Source organism: Artibeus jamaicensis, unplaced genomic scaffold (assembly GCF_021234435.1).
Source record: "Artibeus jamaicensis isolate MK-2021 breed Jamaican fruit bat unplaced genomic scaffold, CSHL_Jam_final contig_465, whole genome shotgun sequence".
Lineage (NCBI taxonomy): Eukaryota > Metazoa > Chordata > Mammalia > Chiroptera > Phyllostomidae > Artibeus > Artibeus jamaicensis.
This window is the reverse complement of record NW_026521843.1, coordinates 15,517,767-15,543,862: the sequence shown is the minus strand read 5'-3', so window position 1 is coordinate 15,543,862 and position 26,096 is coordinate 15,517,767. Positions and strand designations below refer to the sequence as shown.

Here is a 26,096-nt window from a genome sequence, read left to right as displayed (position 1 = left end):
GAATGCTCAGCACCTGCCAGGTCCTGTGCTGGACAATCCACCTACATAACACCACGTAGTAGGCAGAATTCTAAAATGGCCCCCAAGACCCTGTACGTTTGGTTTACACTCCCTGTATAATCCACAGGACTGAGAACATGATGGATTTCATTCCTGTCGTGGGGCCATGATACATGGAACAGATGTTTTTAAGGAAGGCAGATTAACTGGTAGGCCTGACCTTATCAGATGAACCCTTTAAATCGGGGCCTAGAGCTCAGCGACAGGGAAGTCAGAGGTCAACCATGTGAGAAAGATTGGAGGCACCGCTACTGACTTGAGAACGGTGGGGACCAGGTGGCACGGGATGGCCCCCAGTTGACAGCCAGCAAGAACACAGGGACCTCAGCCCTATAATCACAAGAAACCGAACTCTGCCGACAATCTGAGTAGGCTGGGGAGAGGCCCTCAGCCTCAGACGAGAGGGCAGCCCCAGGTAACACCCTGAGTTCTGTTATATGGGGCCTGAACATGGCACTCGGGCATGCGGTCCTGGACTCCTGACCCACGGACACTGCGAGACAGTAACTTGTGTTGTTTTAAGCCGTTAAGTTTGGAGCAACTTGTTAACCAACAATAGAAATCACCCCATTTAATAATAGTCATAATAACCCTCTAAACTAGCCTCAACACTTTGTAGACAAGTAGATGGCCTCAGGGAAATTATAAATTTGTCCAAAGTCATATTTGCTGGCCACTGAGGGGCAGAGACAGATTTCAGCCCAGTTCTGTCTTGACTGGGGCCAGTGCTCTTAAACGCCACATGAATTCCCTCTCTATATTTACGTTACTCAAGTGCCTGGAATCCTGCAGAGGGAGGCTTGGCACGTGGGGAAGAGGGTGGGGACTCCATCTCTGCTTGGGTGTGTGAATGTGCAGAGAGGCCAGAGGCCCTGGGCTGAGCCCCGACTGCTGGAAGTTAGCTGTTTGCCCTTAGGTAAGTCATTTACCATATTTTGCAGTGGGTAATGCACATTTTTTGCCCAAATTTTTGAGAGAAAAATAAGGATGACTACATGCCATGGACATGATAATCCTGTATATAATGCACACAGAAACCACGGGTGTGCATTGTATACGGCAAATATATGTATGGATAACCATTGAACCTCAGTATCTTTACCTGCAGGCAGGAAGGTAAGGATTCCCACACCATACCCCTCACAGGGCTGCAGGATGACCTGTGGAAGTGCAGCAGGGTGCCTGTAAACGGTGAAGTCCACAGGGGAGGCAGAGGGGCCCGGGTGTCCCATACCTAGTGTTCTTTTCGGGAGGGTGGTGAGTCTCTTTGATAGTTTGCTCCAAGGAAGACATTTAAAAATAAGTGGTGGTTTTCTATTGTTGAGGGAGAGGAAATGATTCTCCATTATCTTTATTTGGAAATTATTAAATAAAATGAAATTAAATGTAATGTTTTCCTTTAATTCTTTATAAGCTAAGAGAACACTAAAAGCCAAAGTAATAACAATGTATTGTGGGATTAATAAAATATGTGAAAGTAAAATATACAAGAGTTCAAAGGATAGTAGTAGAAACTATGAAGAGAATTATACTGTTTTTATACATTATACCTGAAGTATTATGTTAATTCATGCTATAGTATGACACGTTAAGAAAATATTGTAGTGTATTAATAATTAAAATAGAATACAAAGAGCTATAGCTCAAAAGCCAATAGAAGAGAGAATGGTATACTAAAAAATATTCAAATAAATCAAAAGGAAAATTTGGAAGGAAAGAACAAAGGAATGAATGAATAAATAAATAAAATGAGACAACAAATAGCAAGATGTTAGACAAACTCAATCAGCTTATTAATTATATGAAATGTAAATGAACCAAATACTCCAATTAACAGTCAGGGATTATCAGACTAGATCACAAAACAATTTATCAAAGGTTTCTTTGAAATATAAAGACATACACAAGATGAAAGAAGACACACCAAGCAAAACATAAATCTTAGAAAGCAAATGCAACTGTATCACATCAGACAAAGACCTCAAGTCAAGAAACATTACCGGGGACGGCTGTCTCACAACGACAGAAAGACCAGTTTGTCCAGAAGACACAACTCTGAATACATATGTACCTTAATAGCAAAAATTAAAAAACCGAAGGCGAAAACTGGCAGAATAGGAGAAATAGACAAATCCAAAATCATAGGTAGAAATTTTAACACCTCCATTCAGAAGCTGATATAATAATAAACACAAAGAATTATAGTAGTGATACATAAGATTTGAATAACATTAATAAGTAATTTGGCTATATATATATATATATATATATATAAAATCTCAAAACTGCAGGACACACATTTAAGTTTACATGGATTGATTACCAAGATATGTTGAGCCATAAAACAAACCTCAACAGATTTCAATGGATTAAAATCTTACAGATTATGATCTTTGACCAAAACTGAATTCAATCAGAAATCAGTAAGAATAAGATATCTAGAAAACCCCTCAAACACTTGAAATTCAAGCAGCACAATTATAAATAACCCAGGAATCAAAAAGAGACCACAAGGGAAACTAGAAAGTATTTTTAAATATTTCTAACAGAATGATAATAAAAAACAACATCAAAATTTGTGGGATGCAGCTAAACAAACCTCAGAAAGTTTAGAACCACAAAGGCTTATATTTAAAAAGAAGAAAGGATTAAAACCAATGACCTAAGATTCCATTCTCAGAGGCTGAAAAATAACAAATTAAACTGAAAATAAGTAGAAGAAAATAGTGAAGATAAAAGCATAAATAATGAAATAGAAAAGAAACCATGGATAAAAATCAGCAAGGTCAAACTTGTTTCTTTGAAAAGATTAGTAAAATTGATAACCCCTTAGCTAGACTGTTTAAAAACAAAAGGAGAAAAATATACATATTTTTGGTATAAGAAATGAAAGTGGTTATATCACTATAGCTCCTATAGGTAGTAAAAGAAAAATGAGAAAATATTACAAAAATTATGAAAAAACTTAGACATGATGGATAAATTACTTTAAAACAAACACACATGCGATGTGCTAGAATTGGCACAAGAAGAAATTTTTAAAATCTGAGTCTCTCTGCATTTAATAAAGACATCAATTTTTTTGGCCACATATAAAACTCAAACCCTTAGGAAAAAACAGAGCCCAACTCACACAAACGCTTTCAGAGTGTGGAGAGGAAGGAAAACGTGCCAGGTCGTTTTATGAAACCAGTGTTGTGCTGTTATCAAAACCCGACAAGGACAACTCCAAGAAGAGAAACTTCAGACCAATATCATCAATGAGCATAGACAGAAACACCTTAACACAATTTTAGCAAATCCAATACAGTAAAATAAAAAAGGGTAAAATATCATGACTGAGAGAGGCTGGTTCATCCCTGGAATGCAAGGTTGGTCTAACTTTTAAGAACCAATCAGAGCAATTCGCCACTTTAATAGCAGGAAGACAACCCAGAGGAGCCATGCCAGTACACACAGAAACAGCATTCTACAGAATTCAGTGCCCAGTCACGATCAATACTGTTAGCAAAGTAGGAATATGTGGGAATTTCTTCAACTCGAGAAAGACGCCTATGCACAACCTATTGCTAACACAACTTGAATGTGTAAAGGTAAGGCCAGATGTCTGCTCTCACATCTGTGTACAACATCCTACCGGAGGTCCCAGTCTGTGCAAGTAGAAAAAAGGAATTTAAAAAAGGGAAGGAGTACAAAGATGAGAAAGAAAGAAGTAAAGCTGTTAACAGAGGACATGACTATGTGTAAAAAAAAAAAAGGCTAAGAGGGAAAATAGCTGCCAGCAAGTCAGCACGGATGGGAAAACCTTAAGGAAGAACACAGAGTAAGGAGTGGATCTGAAAGGACAGAAAAAGGGCGGGGGGAGGGGTGAGCAAAGGCACGGTGGGACAGAGCAGAAGCTAAACCCAAGGGTCTTTCACAGGTCCACTCACAGGCTGACCCTTCCTATCAAGCCCCTCCAACAGGGAGGAGTACAGACCTGTTTTATAGGATGAAGTTCAAGAGGTTAACAGCCTTGCTCAAGGCCGCAGAGCCTTCAGGGTTAGACCTTATGATGGGAACTGGGGCATGCAGGACCCTAGAGCCCGTGCTCACCCAGGGGAGGGCACTTCGCTTGTGCAAACAGATTTGCTAGGTCACCCGAGCAAGAAACACACATTCCAGGAAGAGCCCTTGTCAGTGCCAGCAAGTGTCCTTACTGAGTTCACATGTGCAGAGTTTTGTTCGACAGGAGGGAATACACAGCTGTCTCCACTCAAAGGCCTCCACCACTGTTCATAAACCGTGAAACTGTTTACGCCACGGGCAGAGCTCTAGAAATGAATCAGAGCCTTTCATGTGCTGTATACATATAACTCGCAGGACAAAGAAAACGGGCGTGGGAGGAGTGCTGCAGTGCACCTTTCTTTCTGTCCTTCCTCTCCAGCTTTTGCCACCAAGCTCCAATCGGTACTGCAGGACAGTGCCCCGGTCGCGCTCACCCATTGCCTGGCCTTCCGACAAAACCCAGGGAAGGCACTCAGTTCCACTTAAGAAGAAAGCTTTTACACTGTTTCTTCTTCCTAGCATGAAGCTGCTGGCTTTTTCTCTTACTACATTTAAAATGGATCCTTCTCACTACAGTAGAAGGCAGATTTTTTTCAATGTTACTTCAGATGTTTTCTTTAGACTGGTGTTAACATAAAGCAAATGTCTCTTCAAACCCTGAACCGATCTGTTAGGATAAATAAGCTTCACTTACAATATTCCCATACTGAAGGCACAGGTTTGTGGTCTGCAGCTCCTTGAAGACTCAATTCCTGCGTGCTGAAAAGTCTACCTAGTACACACACACACACACACACACACACACACACCCCAAGATAGTTTTGCCATGGAAACCACAGAAACACATCTGGTTCAGACTCCACAGCACGTACCACAAATAACAGCCCGTTTTCCAGAGGCAGATCCTATGTACACACGGGGAAAGCCCAGAGAATTAAACAATGGCAATACCTCAAACATAAAACTTACTGTATAATCCCTTTTTTCAAGTGTGTTTCAAGGTATGCAAGTCTTAGTCACTGCTATGAGTTACATTTGTATATGCATGTGCTTCTCCTTAAACAGACTCTCAGACTTGGGTGTCATGGCTAAAGATGGCACACAGAAAAAGGGCACACTGAAGAGGCAGGAACAGCCTGGATCACACGGATGGATCTGGGGGGGCCTGGTTTCCAGAGGACACCCCTCTGTCATTACTTGGAAGAGCAAAGCCGATCCTGCTGTAAGTGAAGGTCCTGTGCCTTGGAAAGACAGGAGATGCCAACGGGTTTGCTGGGAGGGAGGGAGGTCTCAGGAAGGGGAGGCCTGAGCGAGAAGTCCTACTAATCGAGAGCATGCTAGGTCTGGAAGGCCAGGTTTTGTTAGGAGGTGTTTTCAACCAGTTGGAAGTTTGATATGAAGGAGGCTTTGATCTCTCCTGCTGGGCTACAGACTCCATGAAGACACAGACAATTTCTAACTCCCTTATCACTGTATGCCCGGCATGGGGTACCTTGCCTAGAATGTGGTAGGTACTCAATAAATACTAGATGAGTGAAACAAGAGGATGCTTCACAGATAATTCTTCATCTGTGTGATTCTTTGGATCTGGTCATCCTTCAGTTGAGCTCACAGGTGTGAGCATAAGGCTGTTCAGAGTGACAAAATAATAACCACTTGCCACTCAAACTATGATCTATTTTTAGAAACTATGACTTTTCGATCCCCTGTTGCTTCAGTCGAGAACGCCATGGTTCATGAAGACTGGTTTCCACATACTAAAGTCTTACCTGTACCTACACTCACCTATACAGCATGTTCCTACACTTCCCCATTCCATCTGACTGGTGAACGCTTTCTGCAGACAGATCTGTGTCAGACAGTTGTTAACTGTGAACTCCACACTCAGCTAACATCCACCTCTATTAAATAAATACCCAACCCACTTCCACACAGGCTTTAATAGTTCTAGGCTATCTGTGTAGCCACTTATTTAATCAAGGCAAATGTGGGCCCTACTTCAGGCAATGGCTGCACAGATGCAGTGAGGGATACATACTTTGCCCTGTGCCTTCGAAGACATTATGGTTCCATTCGAAAGAGCAGATACTAGATCCATTCATGGGCAACTAAGCAAAAAACCTACTGTCTGCCGAAATTTCCTATTTTTTAAAAAATATGAAAGCAGCTGCCCACACTTCCATGGACACCTTTTATCCATACCTCTAATTCCTATTTGGTACTTTTCTAAGGAGACCAGTAGATTTCTGCTAGATCCGGTGACCCATTAAAAATGACAACAGTAACGACACTGTCCACCTGATGAGGCTGGATGAGGGGTTGGGAAGCTTTTGCTGCAAAGGGCCAAACAACCAATATTTTTGGCTTTGCAGGCCATCCGCTGTCAGCTGTGATGACCCACTCCACCACGGTAACATGAAAATAGCCGTGGAAAACAGGTGAAGGCACGGGCGTGGCTGGGTTTCAATAAACCTTTATTTACAAACAGAGGCCCAGGGCAGGCTTCACCCAGCGGGCAAGAGCTTGCCAACCCCTGAACTAGATAAACAAAATGTTCTTCCCTGTAGGAAATAAAAACAGATGCACTTACTTTGCTCTTTTGGCCATTTCATTTCCATCCCATCTGGGGCTGTAGGGGTAATTTTTCTGGGCCTGGGAATAAAGCTGTCCACTACTGGTGAAGTGATAGACAGACTGAAACGTGAGAGTCGGCTGGTCTCGAGGAAAAAACAGGGGCAGGTCAACTGCAAACACAGAAAAAAGGAAAAAAAAGTTAGGGTTTAAGTGCATCTTCATACAATTTTTTTGGCTAACTCTAAATGCTGGGTACGAGTCTCTATTTAAGCCACAAATATTGGTTGAGGCTTAGGTAAAAGGTGTGGAGAGAGGGACCAAGAAATACAAGGTGCCTTCCCTGCCTCCAAGGAGTTTCAAGGTAGTAGAGGCAAACCACACCTAAATGGAAATGTGACCACTCTGAGACATGGAGTGTAAGTGCTGAAGGAATGCCACCCGAACCTCTCCTGCGGCACTTACCATGGCCAGTGGTCTAAGCGGAGTTAGCTGTGTGCCTGCTTTAAGTCTCTATTAGACCATAAATTGTAGGAGGGCTGAGCAGTGTCTTCCTCACCTGTACTCCCTCCTCCCTGACGGAGGGAGTACAGCAGAGGTCGTCCTCAATCGTGAATTCAGAAAGGGGCTCACCAAGAGGACAGCTGATAATCTTTCCGTATTACAGGACATGGCAACTGGACCCCCACAGAAAATAAAGTTACCACTTTACTTCTAATCAAGCAGTGAATCTGATACTCAGCAGTTTCAGGTTCTGCTGTGTGTGTGACCGCACAGATCTCCTCCTAACCAGTGGGAGCCCCTTGATGGAACGCAGCTGATCGGAGCACTACAGGTCTGCTGTGGGGTCAGACTGACTCGAATCTGTTAACAAGAATGATGTGCTCTGGCCGTTCATCTGGGGTTAACTCCGTTTTTAAAAAGGAAACAACACTGGTTTCACTTGAGGCAAACCATCAACAAAAACAGATTGTTTCAACAGTACAGTCCTCAAGGTATAAAATGTACATTTGTGGGAAGGTTACCCACTTCTAGAACAGAGAACAGGCACATTAATTTACCAAAAATAATAACAAGAAAAACACACATAGAATTTTCTAGCTTTATAGGGTATTTCTACATACTTTATCTAATTTGACAGTTATAACTCTGGGAAGAAGACATTATTTTTACTGTCAGAATTTAACAGATGAACAAACTTGAGATACTTATTCACTTGCTCATGCCACAGCTAGGCAGAGGCAGGACTCGACTGTAGTCTCAGGATTTAAACCCTAAACTCATTCTACGAGGCCACGCTGACTTTACTGATACAACCTGCTTGCCACACACTCACTGTCACAATGACAACTTAGAAAGTTCCAGTGTTTACTGGGAAGGATGTAGTACAAGGCTCATCTTTTTGGTGACATGAGGCAAAAATATATGAAAAAAAGAAACCCTAAATAGATTGTTATGCCACTTTGGGGTGACATTTGATGTAGACTAGGTTCTCTCAGGACCCACCATGATTTCTCGAAGAAAAAGTCAGGTTTGTGGCAAACTTGGGAAAAAAAAAGAAAAGAAAAGAAAACCTAAACAAACCAAGAAAGAAAACCGTCCCACCGGGGGTAGGGGCGGGGGGGGGGGCAGCCCTCTGGCCTCTGAGTGTGTCTGACTGTGACTCAGGGCTGCAGGGGGTTCCTGCGTGAGTCACTCCACGGTCAAGGAAAAGCGGCAAGATTTCGAAGGGCCACTCTTTAGTCACATTTTCCACCTCAGCACAGTCTCAGCGTCTATTTGTGCCAGAGCACAGATTTAGCAACATATAGAACAATACAAAATAGGAAAAACAGACTAATTCAAATGATAAAGAATTCGATCCAAAAAACACTTTGGAGTCCCATATATTACAAAGCATGGTCTGTAATATCTTCAGTCATTTTGAATAAATACTGCTTTCTAAAATAAGTTTATATTTGTCCTGATTACTCATTTATTTCTCCTGGTTAATTTTAGAAAAAAATCCCTATTCATATACACTTGAATTATGTTTATATATATGTTTCCAAATATAAAACAAGATCCAGAATAACCCTGAAAACAATCACTAATAGCATAGGTGAAAATTTTATACCATGTAAGTTTCCATAAAAAAAAAACCCCACTTTTGAATAATAAAATTCAATGGCAATAATTGACCAATTTAAAGCAAACACAGTCACCATCCAGTACCAAAGTAACATCACTGATTACCACCACAGGCTTCAGGATGCTCAAGCCACCAGCTTTTTGAGCTTTGGAATGTATCATATTTTTTTGTTCCTGTTGTTTGGTTTTGTTGAAAATGAGTTGCTGGTGTTTCAATAATTTGAAAAATGATTTTCCCACCTAGTTCTGAACCATGCATTCTGTTCCCCAAAATGCCCAATTAGCATCAGAAATAATTCAAAATGTGAATGCAAATTTATTTACCTAGGCAAGTGAGTTGTTTTGATTAAAAAAAAAATGCCAGCCAGCTATAGGGATAGTGATCCCACAAAAGCACTGATTACACAATTATTTCTCCATGGAGATTTTTCCTAAAAATGTATAGTTGAAGCCAACGTTAAAACCTCAACACAATACCTGGATTATGAGGCGAGCAGAAATGCCCAGAGTATTTCAGATACAAAATCAGTAAATCCACATACTAATTCACATATGAGAAAATTAGAAAAATATCTGGCTCAACTAAACTAAGTTGTGTCCTGTCTGTGTAAGTCGGCAGTCAATAAAATAACAGCTTCTTTAAAAATGTTCTAGGCATAAGAAAAAAATAATGAGAAATCCTTTACGTTCTTCTTGTGAGAATGATTTGGACGGTACAAGTTAGTCAGAACTAAAAAAACAACAAAACCTGTTTCCCTATCCTCATGCTTCTGTCACTTAACATCTGCCTACAGGCGGACTCATGACTTCCTGACGCACAGCACCCGGCTTCAGGCCTTCAAAGCAGCTTCCTTGTTCTGGAGAACTCCCAGGTTCTAAGCAGCTAGGGCTCATAGTTTCAGGGATTTCAAAATTAAACATTTTGACCGTTTGCTTCCTCAGAACCCAACCCACCCACTGCCTCATGTTTGATTCCCGGAGTATTTGGGCCAGTTACTGTCAGTACTATTTTGACAACTGCTTTCTATTTCCTTCTTCCTGGATGCAGAGACTGAATTTTGGTCAGCTCTCTACCCAGGGGAGGGATGGTCCTCACTTGTTCAGTATAATCTCAATAACCATTTTCAAAGTATTGCGTCAGGAACTTGCTGAAAGAGGCCACACCCAAACACTCTAGTTCTGCACAGCCCGGGCAGTGCACAGGATTCCTTCCTGGGGCCTTGACGCCGAGGCACTGGGCGGGAATAACTGAACTCTGTGCCACCTTGCCTCATGCCGGACCGTCACTGCAGTGGCAGTCCCACTAGTCATGGCCCCAGAGCGGGTGGTGCTGTGCATGCAGCCGCCAGCCATGCAGCCTTGGGAGGGAGCTGAACACTGCCCGTCTCTAAAGCACTCTGGGTTCAAGTGCACGGAGGCAATCTCCCTGTCTCTAGTGAACGAGCCTAACCGTCCCGAGTGCTTCTCCTTTCACCACGATGAAGCTTCCCTTACATGGTATCAAAGCTCACAAGGTGCTCTAGAAACTTCCCTTTACAAAACCTCACCAATGGAAAAAGGACACTGCACGGCCAGAGGACATTCGACACTATGTATCTGACCCACAGGACAGCTCTCAGATACTCAGAACATTTCAGACATAGTTCTGATGAGTCTGATTTATATGATTTTCCCAGAAAACAATCTAATTATGGCAGGATGAGGGCAAGGCATATTAACCACGAGTAGTGATAACTATCAATCTGACACCAAGGAAGGAGAGGGAATAATACAGAGAAGCAGACTTAGGAAATCAAAACGAACCCCAATCTGGGGTCTAGTGTAGAAACAGAAAGCTCAGTCATCCGTCCAGTTACGGCCGTACAGGAAGTGGTGTCCACCCCCAGCCCCGAACTCCACAGAAGACACTCCTGTGGCCCGACCCAAAGCCATTCTCCATCCTTTACACGGGCAGAGCCCCCCCCCCCCCCCCCCCAGAGTCGGGCAGTGCTGGATGCACACTCTCTCAGCTTCTGAAGGACCGATCTGGAACGTGGCTCAGCCCTGCCGATGGGGCCCGAGGGAAGTCGGCTGGGGATCTTCTGAGAAATACTTTCCTCTCTGATAAGAGACACGTGTGAGGAGAGGCCTCCATTCCATTCATGTGAGATCCCAAGGCAAGGAGCTGTGCACCCATCTTGTGACCACGAGGGGAAAGTCAGCCTGATGTCACTGAGGTGTCAGACTCGTCATCCTTGGAACCGCCCTGCTCAGGGTTCTTCTGTGAGGCAGTCACCGTCCTAACTATTTAAACCTCTTTTTTTCCTTTTTTATTGCGTCTATTGGGCTGACACTGGTGAACAAAATCATGCAGGTTTCAGGTGCGCAGTTCCACAGCACATCCTCTGTACACTGTGCTGAGTGTTCACCGCCCCAAGCCAAGTCTCCTTCCGGCACCATTTATTTCCCCCCAGCAGCCACCACACTGTTGTCCGAGGCCGTGAGTTTTTTCTAGCCCTCTTTTCCATCAGTTCTCCTCAGACTTGCAATCAAAGGCATCTAAGGAAATGTTATTTCTTGCAGCTTCTGTTTAAGAAGGCAGGATAATTGTATAATCTATTACAGAAATATTTCCACCGAGCATGGTTAAAAAACATTCAAGGCACATAAATAGGAAAGTTTTAGCTGTCTGGAAAATTCAGTTCTGTGGGACAGTTCCATCCTTGAAAATGCCAAACAAATGAGGGGTTAACCATAACTGCTTCCCCGGGAGTCGCATCATCAAATATTTTCACCGTTACTCACAAGCCAGCCATTATTTCATCTCTCCAGCCCTTCCAAACTACATACGCCTGTGCTTTCCCCCTGTGCCCCTGGGTTAGTAGGGAAGATACGCCTGGAGTGGTTATGGTTGTTCCCATTTCCAGGCTGCTCAGGCCTCTCCCGTTCCTCGAAGACTCGTGAGGAGAGAGCTCTAACTACCTGTGGCCTTGCTGTAAACCCGCCCCCCCCCCCGACAGCAATCCCATCAGTCTTCCCGAAGGCAGTCTGCGCACAGCTTGTCCCAGGCTACCCTCCAGTGGCACGCAGCCTGCTAGGGAAGCTGGCCGTCCATTTACTCGCCAGCCCAATCTCCCTAACTACAAACTGCACCTTCAGGACACACAGGCTCTAGCCACTGAGAGAGTTACACACCGAGTATCCAAAATACTCGCCTACAGGAAATGTAAAAGTCAGGTTTTCCAGTTCAGAAGTATCCCTAGCTAAGGCACCAAACATTTCCTTTTACTGACATCACTGCCTTTCAGTGACAGGGGAGACTAAATATTAACCACATTTTGTTAAACTGGTTTAAGATTTTCACTGTTTTGTGTGATTTGGTCACGTAAACAGGTTATCTTTGGGTTTTAATATTACCAGACTGAAGCCTGGAGTTTCTTGAATTTCGCTGTAAATTCTAAACATTCTAAGGTGGGAGGAAATAGCATGGTGTGGTGGAGAAAGGCATGGCCTTTGGAGTCAGGTAAAGTGGGTCCCAATTCTAGCCCCACCGTCCACCAGTGTGAGACAGTGGACAACACACGGTCACTTCGTCTCCTCGAATCTTGACTTCCTCATCTAAAAATGAGGGTGAGAACGATTATCTCAGTGTTGTTCAAAGGGCTAAATGACAACCGAGCAGGTACTAAATAAAATGCTTTCCCTATGCCCCCCTTTCCTTAGTTTTTTCCCCTAAATCAGCTTTATATACTGTTCCATGTAGGTGAAATCTCTGAAAATGAGAGCATGAGCCTTTCTGCTGCTTAAATTTTAACTATTAGATGGGAATCTTTCTAAACTTTGTACATATTCTCAGATAATTCTGTCTTTTCTTCATGGTGGAGAACACATGAAGGTGGATGGCCTCGAGTGCTGAGCAAGACTTAGCTTGCTCCTTCACAAATGTCTCCTGCCTAAGAGCCACACTCCCTGACTGTCCGCTATTGACAGATGATGTCCCTTTAGTGTGGTGCACTGAGGTCCCTGGGGCTCCTGGGGTGTGACATGCTGTTTGTCCCCTGACTACGAACTTTCTCTACTTTTCTTTTTCTACCCAGCTTCTTCTTCCTTTGCCACTTCTCACCAAGGCCAACTTTATTCTCAATATGTTCTCTTTCTTGCCTCTTTTCTTTTGTCTATGTCACCCCATGTATGTCTCAGTGTCTGAAGTCAGGTACCGCTGCTGGCCTGCCCCCAGACCAGAACCTGACATGGAACAGGTGCCGCACTGACAGAAGTGAGGTAGTGTGAGCGCTGGGCCATTGTCCTCAGTTCAGAGACCACCACCTCCTTCTCTTTCTCCTCCTCTTCCTCTTCTTTTGTTGTTTCTTTGCAGGTTTACAGCTGTCCCAGATAGTTAAAATGACAGGAAACTTGGCCTCTGCTTACATTTTGTTTAGCAATTGCTTTTAAGGTACTTATTGGTACAAATTAACCATTCCAACACCAAATGAGCCATTCACATGAAAATGGAAGAAGACCCTCAAATGCAAGGGACGCCACTGAGTTGGCCAGTGACAACTGGGTTCTCTCACCCTGGCCTCACACAGAAACCCACCCTGAACCAGCGAGCACCCTCCTCCCATGAAGTCAGAGGTTCTCAACTGAAGTGTGACTCAGCATCACCACAGAGCTAACACTGCCGATGCCTGGGCCCCCACCTCGGCCCTGTCATTTCTGGAAATGCACCTCAAGTGATTCTGAGATGCCTCTCCAGGTAGGAATCGGGGCAAAGCCTGTGAGCTTCTAAGGGCAGGGCCCATAACTTAGTTATTTTAGCACGTCTAGAATGGTGCATGATGCAGGACATAGGAGAGATACTCAACAGATGCTTGTTGAGCTCTGTATCTGATAAGATTGCTCATCTGTATTGTCTAGTTCTTTTTGTTCTGTTCTTTCATTTGGGCCATCTCTTCATTTTGGCAGCCTCCCTGTGTTTGTTTCTATATGTTATGGAGAGCTGCTTTGACTCTCTTAGTAGCAGGGCCTGTTGTAGAAAATTGCACTGGTAATTTGGATGGGGCTGAGCCTTAGGTAATCAGCAGGGCGGGGCAACCAATGTGAACCAGGGTGATGGCGTCTCTGCTATGTGGCTCTGTGTGGGGGAGGGCTCAGAAAAGGGACAATGGCCAGTCTGTCCTCTGGGGTTTTGTCCAGGGGGAAGCTGTCCCCTGGCACTCACTCTAATGCCAGACACTTCAGTTTCTCCCCAGTATGTCACGGTGCCCTTCCGGCTGCTGCCCCAGGTGCCAGAGCCCAGAGGGAGGGAGTCTGCTAAGTCCTACATCCATTTGGGGCCCTTTGAGAGGAGACTCCTGATAATCCCCCAGTTTCTTTAGCTGCCCCATTTGCTTCTGCAGCTAGAAGTTACAGGGACTCATTTCCTGGCACTGGAACCCTAGGCTGGGTGGTCTGGTGTGGGGCTGGAATCCTTTGCTCCTGAGGTAACCCTCCTGATTTTTATCAACAACACAAGTGTGGGACTGCCCATTCCACATCTCCGCCCTCTGCACCCATGTGGATGAATGTCACTTCTTATAATTCCTTAGTTGTCTCACTTCCATACAGCTCGATTTTCTGAGGATTCTGAGCAATAGCTGTTTTGTAGTTTAGTTGTAAATTTTGCTGTGGTTGTACAAGGAGGTGAGCCCTGTTTACCTACATCTCCATCTTGACTGGAAGTCCCCAGTTGATGCATATTTAAAAACCCAGTAATACTCGTGTTGTCAAAGCCATGGAACACAGGGAATTCCCACTCACTGGTGAGAAAGTAAATTTCTATAACCTCTTCTACACTAAAAAGGAAGATGTACATCCTAACTCAGGAATTTCCTTCCTAAAATACTGCTACATTTTAGTGTAGAAGAAGGTAGGTAGGATGGAGTCTACTAGGAGCACTGTTTGTGGTAACACAAATGGGGAGCAGCTTAATGTCTATCAACAAGAGGCTGAATAAGAACATCATGTTCGGTGAAAAAGGCAACTTAGAGATGAAGACTGTTCAATACAGACAAAGTGCAAAAACACGCATACATTATCATGTACTGTTCATAATATAATTGATAATGTGCTGTTTCTTCAAATCAAAACAAAACCAAACAAAAAAAATAAACCCAAAACCAAAGTATTAAGATTTGATGAAGGTAGATACATGGGTATCTGCTTCTGGAGTGTGAACATTCTTCCATGAGCAGTGTTGCCCTTGAACACTTCTAGGGAAATACCCCATTTCCAACCACTCCAGTGGGTCAGACATTTTCCTACAATTTAAACATCATCAGCATAGTATAAATTCTCCAGAATGGAGGATGTCTGAAAGGTATGATGCACAAATCAAAGGTAAATTGTTCATTATTGAAAGAGAGCAGCCATTCACTTCTCAGTATGGAAAGCAATTCCTCCTTATAAAACATCTGGGACTTACTGGTACGTCCCCTACCGTCAGGAGGCTGAGTGCAATGCCTTAATAAGGATGGGCCGTGAGCAGTTTACCAGAGTCCCCCATGTTCTCTCCAATAGCTCTAAGTCCCTGTGCGGACAGTCCAGACAGTAGGGCCTGAGATCTGGGTTGGGACATAGTCCAGTATCCAGCAGGGTTTGGAAACCATGCCCCTCCAGAGTGGTAAGACAGGGTTAGCAGCCCTGGTCCCCATGTCATTCTGCTACGCAGAAATCTTTACTTATTGTTCAGCTGTGTTCAGACTTTGCAAGCATTCCCCATGCCAAGCGTACACTGTTCTTAGGTACTAAAATTGTAGAGAACTCTCTAACCCCTAGATTAGGTGGCAGGGGGTATTTTCCTTAGGAAGGCTCGAAGATAAGCCACTCCATTCTTGGGCTGCTATAGGTTAAGTTGTGTCAGGTGAGATGGGCAGGAAATGGCCGGCCTTGGTGGCACCGAATGTGGAAGTGGGGAAGGCACATGCTCTGGCAGCGGGCAGTGGGTTAACTGACCTCTCTGGCCCTCTTTTCCTATCTATAGACTGGAAAAACTTTAACCTCCAGGTTGAAAATAAAGCAGGGGAACAGTGTCTGGCACACAGAAAAGTGCTTAATGAATGAGGGCGAAAGCCTATAGGGATGTGAGCACAGGATGATGGTGTGGAAAGAATATGACCTTTGGATTTCGACGGATCTGGTCTTGATTCGTACTCTACCAGTTGCTACCTGGGTGACCTCAGGCAATTTACTAATCTCTGAGTCTAGGTTTTCTCATCTTTAAAATGGGATAATACCTTCCTTGCAAGGCTACTGAGTGGTTTACGTGATATAATGAATATATTTAGAACACTTGGTGAGTAGCAGATATCCGTAAGGATACCTATTATTATTCGCTTTTCTCTTAGAAGCAATTAAACAAATAAACTTGAGGCTATATTATTTCTTTTTCCAACCTGACTTCCAGCTCAGAAAAGATAGACCACAGGTTAAAAGTAGTCATGTTATTTCAATTAAGCTTCCAATTTAGTTTTGCCCATTTTAAAATTTGAGGCAAATTTGGGAGTACGTAGGAACTCTTCACCTTTAATTCTATAATCTTCCTTAAAAAAGAAATCGTAACTCTGGAGAATCCAAGATCATATAACGTTTTGCAGCAAAAGCTGACCACAGACCAGAAAACATCTGAACAGAAAGACCTGGTGAAAACTTGGTTAGACAATTTTCTTTTTGGTCTGGGGAACGTTAATATTCTTTCCATTCTTGTAGGTGTTTCCTTTGAGGCAAAGAAAGGTTTTTACTTTTTTTGCTAAACTACTTATTTGTGCGTGATTTTGTTCTTTGAGGAAAAAAAGACCAGAAATGTAACCAGTCTTCATATCCCTAAAGATGACCTACTTGGGCTGCGAAGTACCCAGGTTTTTTGTTTAGTCACGTTTTTTTTTTGCCAGCTCCTTGGCCATTATTTCCTCTATGAGAATGAGTGGGAGATACAGTCGGGAAATGGACATTAATTCATGCTTTTTTTTTTTTTACAGCAATTCCAATTAGAAATTTCATTTGAGATGAAAGCAGAGTTCTCTCCAAAATGACATTTTTAAACTGTCATATTCTATGTAACTAACTCGAAGAGAATAAACTGTGTAAATATGCGGTGATCACGTTGAGGCAAGCCCTTGACTGAAATGAGCTGCTTGACTTATACATCCAAATTCAAAGGAATAAGATCATTTTCAAACAAAGGTGCTGGATCAGTGTTACCTAACAAAAGCATATTCACACCCCCAAACTGAGGATTTATTCTTGGAAGCTCCAAAACTTTTTTGTTATTGTTTTTTTTAATAGACATCTTTCTAGAGTGGACTTTATATTTCCTTCTAAATGACTTGAAGTTAGAATTCTGAGTATCAGCTCTCAGAGTGGGACACACAGTCATGACACCCATCAAGCACTGGCGGCCCTGAACTGAGTAGCACCGTGGCCGGTAGTTTCTGGTGCCCATCACCCCTGACTCCCAGCCCAGGCTATGAGGTCAGTATACTGAACACCACAGACCTTCTCTGGGCAGTCAAGTTGCTTGGGACTTGGGAACTAGTGCATCAAGCGTATGAGAAGGTATAGATCAGGCCTGGAGGGCTCCACACAGACTCTGCGACCCTCTTCAATCCACTCTCTGCCTTTTGGCTGCGTTTTGCCAGGCATGCTTAAAGGGCTGGGCTGAGTTGCAGGTAGGGAAGAGAGATCCTTAAAGATCTTCACATCTTGTTACAGCAGAGGACACATTCCTAAACCACAGTTCAGAAAGGGGCCTTGGAAGTCATTACCCACTTGGTAACGGAGGAGCCCATGGCACAGAGTGGCGAACTGCTTGGGCTACCACACTGAGAGCCCCAGGGAGCTACCCTGCACCATGTCACTGGTAGCCCAGTAAGCCTCTCTGCAGGAGCAAAGTTACCGCAGCTACCACAGTGGCTTTTACAGCGGGACTGTGGGCTCCTCATTAACTCAAATCCCCAAAATCTCTTACTATAGGTAACAGCAAGGTAGGTGTGTTTGTTTTGTTTCATCCTAATAAATAATGTTTTTAAATGCTAAGAAAATGGAAGGAATCCACATTTATTGAATACCTACAATGTTCTGGGTGCTTTCTGCAAAGTGAGTCTCTTACCCCTTTTTACCAGGAAACAAGCCCTCCTGGGGCAGGCCCGAAGACTTCCTTGCAGCCACGAAGAAGACAGGCCAGGGTTAGCACTGGTCCACCTGGGTTCAGAGCCCATGTGCTCTTCACCACAAGTGCTACAGATTACATTTACTGCTTGTTTCTGACATTCTGGAAGGAGTTCCTACTCAGGGGCATTTGGTTATCTACCATGTCAGTTGGGGGCTGCTGCAGGCAAGCAAGTCCTCTGGCCACTGGTCAGGAAAGCGCACATCAGTCTGGGACTGACGCCGCAGTCATAACAGACGGGAAAGAGGAATATAACATGTGTCTTTCAGACCTGGTAAGTTACACTCGAGGGTGCAATGATCCCAGACTTTTAAGAATTTTTATTTTTGATGTTTCAATTTCTTTGTTTTCTTCCTTTTGATTTGGAAAGTATTTTATGGTTCTATCTACAGGGTTTTAATGGCATTTGACACTGTTGTTCACTTCTGTTCTTCTCCCATGGTTTCCATAACACTGTATCGATTGCTACTTCCTTTTCTTTTAAAATGCTTACTGCCTTCTTTCTTCCGTCTGCTTCACAGCCCCTTTCCTAAAGCTCAGTTGAGGGACCCATTAACCTGAAGGCTTGGCCCTCCACTTTCCTCCTTCGGAAAGTTCCATCCATCAATACACCCTGATCACTTCAAAATCTCCATAACCTTCCCTGGCCACTCACCTGGCTTTAGTCTGATCATCCCAGTGGCCTGGGGGATGTCATTAATCTAAGTTTTATGGCTTAAATATCTTTTCACATATATTGTTCATCTGTAATTTCCAAGGTGGCCATAGTACCCCATTGATAGTTAAGAACACTGAAACTCATGAACAGAAAGTAGCTTGTTTAGAGTTAGAGTTCTATGGCAGAGGTGGACCTTGAATTCAGGTTTGAACCCAATGGTTCTGATTCACTAGGGTGTTCTGCTATCATCTGGGAAAGAATCATACTACATGTCTGAAATAAAGCCACAGCTCGCTTCCCATTCGCCCACACACAGATGGAGGCTAATACTCTGCCAAGCTCAAACCTCCACATCACCTTTGACCCTTCATTCTGCTGTTGCCACCTCTGGAAAGGCTCACTGTTGACAGTGCATCCCAAAGAGGCCTGTCCACAAGGCTCTGTCCTATTGGGAGGGCACTGGGGGAGAGGGGAGGCTGGGGACTACATTTACTTCTGCTGTGGATAAACACAAGTGGGAATAGATATATTTAAAAGCAACAACCTACTTGACACAGCTGAATATACTTTTGGTTATAAGAACAAACGCCCACCGTTTTAGGTCAACTCCAAATACTAGTCAATTCACACCTGAAGTAATTCAATAAGCTTTCTCCACCTCCAGGAACTGATTTGCTACCTGACCTGCACCTTGACGCCAACTTCATTACCTTAATTGCACCTCCTGTTCTAGCCCACAGGGACTAACCATGGTCTCCTGCTGGTGGGGGCAGCTCAGAGGAGGTCTACCTCCCCTTTTCTTCTAAAGATGGTGTGGTACAGCTCATGAGTCTCTGGTTGAAAGACTAAGATTTGAATACCCAGGTCCAAGTTCATATACAGAGCACATTTAAGGACAAATCAAAAGAATCAGATTAGGAATAAAAAAGAGAAGGCAGTTCCAAAGGGCTTTAAAAGAAAGTGCCTTCAACCTGGTCGCACCTGAGCAGGGCCTGGTGCGGACTCCGCACTCACCCCCTCCCACTCAGCCTCCGCACTGGGCCCAAGCGCTTCTCCCTGCTCCACCTAAGTCACAACCTGCCAATACTCTGCTGAAAAATCTCTGTTTCTACAGCCACATAGTTCTCTTCAGGTATGTTATTAATTAGTTGCAGGGAAAAACAGGTTTGATTCTTTAAATGGTCAACTTGCTCAGTCATCACGCAACCTGGGCTCACGGAAAAGTTAAACGTCCTCTGAAATCTGCAGAAGACTGTGTGAGCAGGCACCCATACGGGGTCCGGAGGAGAGGTGCAGGAACCCCAGGTCTGGAGAAATGTTTTACCAAGCGGTACCACATTTTATATGCACGCGCACCCCTTGTCTAAATATACATGTATGTAGATGTGGATGTCTGTGGTTTAAGCAGCAGGGAAGTGTAAGGCTTGCACAAAAAGACAAGACAGAGCTGCTTGTCTGGAATTCAAAGAGGCTGACCACGAGCGTTCCTGACCAGTGGTGAGAGGTGAGGTATCATTTGGCATAGCCAAATGGCCTATGGTGCGTTACCTCTTTAAAGTCAGTAATGATTTGGTATGAGAGTGGGGCACTGTTGTAGGTCAAATGAGAAAACAGTGTGTGAGTTTGCACATTCCTCTTTTCAGATGCCGAGCCTGCACTAACCCCTGTGCTAAGGGTGGGGGATTTTGAGATGAAGCACAAATGAACTCTGCCCTCATGGGCTCCTCACTGGGGAAGGCCAGTCAACAGAACAATCCCAATACAGAGTAAGAAGTCCTAAAGTGGGAGGATGCCTTACATGGCCTGGGGTGCAGAGGAAAAGAGCATGACCAGTTTCCGGGCAGGTTTTCTCTTCTTTGTTCCATAAGGTGCTGTTTATCTTTAGTAGGTCACTGGAAGTACATCAATGGCCGTGCTTTGCTGGGGAGCCGCCCTGAGATTCTGGCTGACTAGACCTCAGGTCCAGGGACAACTCCACTTTGCCTCCCAAGCTGCCTCTTCCCTTGGCAGGGGCATTCAAAGCACAAACTCCACGGTGGCCTGATGGGCCCCTCAGGCAGGCCGGTTGGGGACACGAGCTGGGTGTTGCACTCTCTTCCATGTTTTGCTCACGAGGGGCTGAACTTGATGGCCAAGAAATGCAGTGTGTGGACTGGCTGTGACTGTAGCAGGGGCCAGGCAGGGGGACAGGCCACTGGGCCTGCTCTGAGGAGCAGGTGCTGAGGTGTTCAGGCTGAAGTGGAAGTGCTGTGCAGTTGTCCACTGTGAAGGACCAGTCTTGTTTTGTTTTCATTTCCAATCCGCCACAGACTCACACAACAAAACTGAATGGCTGAAACCCCAGTAATGTGCCAAACTGTCACAGCAGTGTCAAACTGCTACAAACATTTCTAGATGCTGACTCAATTTCTGCCTGTGTCTCTCCGAAGTCAGGTCATGAGTGGCAGTCTGCAGCCTGCAGACTGAGGAGCACCGAAGAAGAGCCTCTGGTCAGAGCGGCCCCTAGACGTGCCTGACGTGTTCTGGAACCGGGGGTCCAGGCCTCTGCAGTGGCTCTCCCAGAACAGGTGGCTTGCGCAGGAGGCCTGCTGGGCAATCTGATCACCGGGCTACCTGCGGCTTTCTGAGGGTCTGGCAGAGTTCCAGACAGTGACAAGTTTTCCACCATGACTTTCTGTGTTGCAGGGGCTGCCTTCTCACCCACTGCCTCTGTGCAGACCCTCAGAGACCCCTTTCCTCACCCAGCTTCTCCCTAATCAGTCCCTGCCTCTCAATGAGGCCCTTCTGCTATCTCTGTATAAATCAGCTCTCCCGACTCTTCCCAGGTCCTCTGTTACTCTGGATCCTCTCAGGACAAACATCCAGTACCACACCCTGGTGATCTCAGCCTTCTACTCTTGGAGTCACTTTATCCCCTCTTCTTAGAATGTTCCTGTTATCTTGTCTCAGGTGGAGGCTGGCTTTCTTCTTGGCCGTCCCCTCGAGTAGAAGCCGCTCGTTTTCCCAGACCTGCCTACACCCTCGGACTTGCCCTGGCACAAAAGGATCCCATCTGAGGCTCATTCCATTTGGCTTAGAATGATCCTATGCTGATCCTTATTGCTGTCATCTCTCTACTTGTTCTCCTGGTTACACATCTACAGCTGCTTCAAGTCTTCCCCTCCGTCCTAACTTCTCTAATTAACTGGTGTGTCTATGGAGCTTATAAGGCATCCCTTCCAGCACCCACTTCCCTGTGGCCACACCCTGAACCTTCTCATCATCGATTCATGCTCCAGCTGGAAAAATAGTAACTTCTAAGACCCTATTTTCTGACCACAAAGTAAAAACTGATTGATTCAGAGACATTTTTGAGTGTTGACTACGTCCAGGCACAATTAGGTGCTGGTAACCAAGAGATAAGTTAAACAACTCCTATTTTGCTGTGCCGGCTCTGATGACTATTCCAAAACATCCCATCTCTTTAAAAATCCTAATCCCGTCCCTGTCACCCTCACTCAGGAGATGATCCTGCTTCTAACATCTTAGAGAAAATGAACACTCACAGGCAAACACCCCCATTTCTGGGCCCTCCCTCCCAACCTCTTACTTATGAACACATGTCTGCATCCTCTCTTCCTCTCTCAGAGGAGGCTGAGTTCCTTCTCGTCCAAATCTTCCTTCACCTGCATCCCAGGTTCCGCACTCCAGGATTCAAGCCAGGATTCAAGCCACCTCCAGGATTTTGTTCTTTCAATTTTCTCTCTTCTCTCAATTTTAGTCCCCCACGCCCCCAATGATTCCTTCTCATCATGCTGAAGAATCTCTTATCCCCCCAAGCACCCCTCTTAACCAGCACCTGTATTCACTCTTCCTTTACTCCCCCAAACTCTTGGAAAGAGGACTGGCTCAGCTTCCTCTCTGCCGGTTAAGGTTGTATGGAAGAAACACCTGGCTTCCACCTCGCCGGCGCATGAACACGGCTTTTACTACTGCAGCACTGCGCACAATGGCCACTCATTACTGACACAGATGCTTTTCATTTTCACCTCACTTCCTGCTCCTGCCTTCTGGATGTTCTACTCTCCTGGTTCTCCTCTTGCCTCTGCTCCTTTTGAGCCTGCGTCCAGGCCCAGCTGTTGCCTTCCCCAGAGCTGTTTGCAGGGCTCTCGTGTTACAGGTAAGTTGTGCTTTTCCACCAGTCGCCCCCTCCTCGTGCGAGGTGCTGCGTGGATCAGGTCTGCGTCAATCAGGGTGGTTCCTTTTGGCTTCGGTCTCACATTTCTGGCAACTTGCTGATGACCTCCATCAGGTTACCACATAAACTCCTCAAATGCAGTATATTCAGACTTATCATCTCTTCCCTCCCCCCCAGTTCTGGTCCTCCTCTTAGACTTCCACTTTCTACTCAGCAGTCCCAGTACTCTGCAATTCCTCCCCGCTCTCCCTTACTCTGAGTGCCCGCTAAGGCCAGCTGATTCTACCTTTGCAGGGTTTCTAGAATCTGCCCTTCCCTCTCCCTACTCCCTCTGTTTCAACACCTTATACTATTTTGCCTGGACCCAGTGGTTTTCCTGCCCTTGCCTTCCTCCCACTTGAATTCGGCCTCCACTCTGCTGTCAGGTGTGTAACATGATAGAGACAACGCCACACCCATTTGAAATCTTCCCAGTGTTTTTCGTCAGTAATGGCATATGCTTTGAAGTCCTCACATGCATAACCAGGCCCACTTCTTTCCCGCCTCGTCTCTTATTTGTCCCTTAGCTCGTGGACCCTGAACACAAAATTTCATGAATTATCCCCAGTCCTTGGAATGCACTCTGTCAGTTCATGAGCTCACTGTCCTCTCCGCCTGGGACACCCTTTCCTAGTTATCTACATAGTAGATTTCTGTTTGCGCCTAAAGACCCAGCCCCAAAACATTCCTTTAAAAAAAAAGATTTTATTTATTTATACTTAGACAGAGGGGAGGGAGGGAGAAAGAAAGGGAGTGAAACATCCATGTGTGAGGGATACCGCTGCCTCTCTCGCACCCTCTACTCGGTACCTGGCCCACAACCCAGGCATGTGCCCTGACTAGGAATCGAACCTGCGATCTTTTGGTTCACAGGCTAGCACTCAAGCCACCGAGCCACACCAGCCAGGGCTAAAACAGCTCTATAAAACCCCACATAAGTTGATTTAACACACATCTGTATACCTGCCTCCCCTGCCTGACTGCAAACTCCTCGAAGCACCTGCCCATTTCTGTGACCACAGGGCCTTAAGCAGGATCAGTCCCAGTGGATACTCAAACGCTTGCTGAGTCGACTTGAATGTGCACAGGCTTCTCTCTCTGACAGCAGAAGCAAGGTTTTGGTGACGGTGCCTTCTCGGTAATGGTGCCACAGACACAGCAGGTGAGAAATAAAGCAGGAACGGGGGCCAATGCCAGTTAACAGACGTGGTGAAAAGTGACTGTCAGTGAGCGGGCATGGGACAGAGTACCTTTTAATTCATGTTTCTTTCTGGAATATTTGCTTCTGTAACTCTGTTCATGTTACCTTGACAAAAAATAATAAATATGAAATTCCTTGTAGGTTTATGAATAACCTCTTGATATTTCTACAAACTGCAAAGGACCATTTTCTGCATATTTGAAAGGACAGGTCAGGTTCTGAGGGCTTTGCTCTGACCAGGCTGCACACTCGGCCTGTGCCGACGACCGGGGGGGGGGGGGGCGGGCCTGGCATGAGGCCGCACCCAAGGGCCCCCAGCCAGCACAGCCCTGTGCTTGCTTCCACAAGTCGGTGTACGTGGAGAGATTATTCTTACCAATGTATAAGCATTAAAAAATTTTAAACACAAAAATATACTTTAAAAACATATTATTTTATTTCTTCTGTCTGACATGGGCAGTGTGGAGGGGAGTAGCCTTTGCAAACTCTTTCTGCCAGCTTGTGAAAACAAAATTTTCACATGTCAGCTTGAAGATTTCACACATGCACATATTTGGTTAAAGGAGCTGGGCCCAAATGTTGGCTATCTTAGTGCAGAAAGGGTGAGGCTGAGGCTTGTACTGAGGACAGCTGGGCGCCAGGGTCCAAGACCCAAATGTGGGAAGGCAGGGCTATACCACGGAGCAGCAGACCGAATGGGCATAGTAGGCAGCGTGGACTACAGACAGATTCTTTCAAAGGCCAGAGATGAAGATAACTCCATCCTTGCTAAAACCATCTGATGGCTGCATGGTACAGACATATTTTGCTTTGCTACGTAATTTCCTCGGCACTTAACTAAAAATTGTGTTCCAGAATTGAATTCTAGTGCTCTTTCTAAATGGGAGCTGACTCACAGGTACCTCAATGCTGTGTCTGCAATCTAAAGTGGGTGACTCACGTCTGTAAAATTCTGAGAGAAAGTACCAACCAACCCGTTGCTTAGTCATCTTTTGCATGGATGCTGGGTTCATGAGCTCTGTAAACTATAATGAGCTATCTAGCCTTTTGCCATCTCTTTATTCTTTTCTAAACAGTACAAATTACATCTCTAAAAATAACTTCATCCGTGCAAGTGAGTCACTGTGACCTGACAAGCTCCCACAAGTCACCCAGCTAAATTGTAATATTTACTTGTGAAGGTACAAATCTTACTGTCATATTAGCCCCACTTTTCCTTCTGAGATCAAAATTTGGTAGACTTGGGGAAAGAAGGAGGGTTCCATCAAATGTTTTAATGAAAATATGGTTCACCTCTGACCTTCGGACATGGGCAGAGGTTTGGAGTGGGGATGAGAAAAGAAACCTTTTGAAAGCTATTTCTAAGAGCTTATGAAGACTGGAATTTTAATATTTCAGGTTGAAGATTAATGAAAAACTCTGTACTTTTCTTAGGCGAGGGGTGCTTAATGGCTGTTGAAAAAAATGTTGGTAATCTATTTACTTTAAAATCCTGAACTGTGACATTATGACTTTTTTTTAGCTATGACATTTTGTACAAAAGGCCCAGCCATGCTAATAAATGCACATGCATTAAGTGTTAATCTCCAGTAGCTGATTCCCTCACCACACCCGGATTCTCAGGCCACACCAGGAAGCTTTGCTGCCCCACCGGTTTGCTGGCAGCAGTCCAGCCTGCGGGCCTGCTGGCCCTTCTGGGCCTGGAGTTGCCAGCTCTCAGCAGCCTCACCCCAGCCTGTCCCGGTCAGGCAGTACATACAAGGAATTCAGCTGGACGCAGGGGCAGGTTACCTGCAAGGAGCTTACATCTTCATTAATTAGGCAGCAATCCTGAACTACCAAAGCATTGTTAATCTACATGCTGGCTGAAGCTAGAGAAAAATAAAAGTATGCCTCATCAGTGTTTAGTCAGAAGCAGAACGACTGACACCTCTGGCCTAGAACATTCCACTGCTGCTCAGGCTTCTCCTTTGAGAGCAGACCACTTGGCCTCAACACAATGGCCACGTGAATAGTCTCTCCCACGACA

The 26,096-nt window shown here is 44.9% G+C and overlaps 1 protein-coding gene across 2 annotated transcripts in view; it reads right to left on the bottom strand.

Annotated features, from left to right (window-relative positions):
* Positions 1 to 26,096, bottom strand: part of BABAM2 (BRISC and BRCA1 A complex member 2) — a 357,539-nt gene that overhangs the window by 24,057 nt on the left and 307,386 nt on the right. For both annotated transcript variants that reach the window (XM_037146619.2, XM_037146620.2), the window contains one exon: positions 6,698 to 6,851. In XM_037146619.2, coding sequence (XP_037002514.1) covers positions 6,698 to 6,851 — 154 coding nt within the window. The remainder of the gene's footprint in view (positions 1 to 6,697; positions 6,852 to 26,096) is intronic.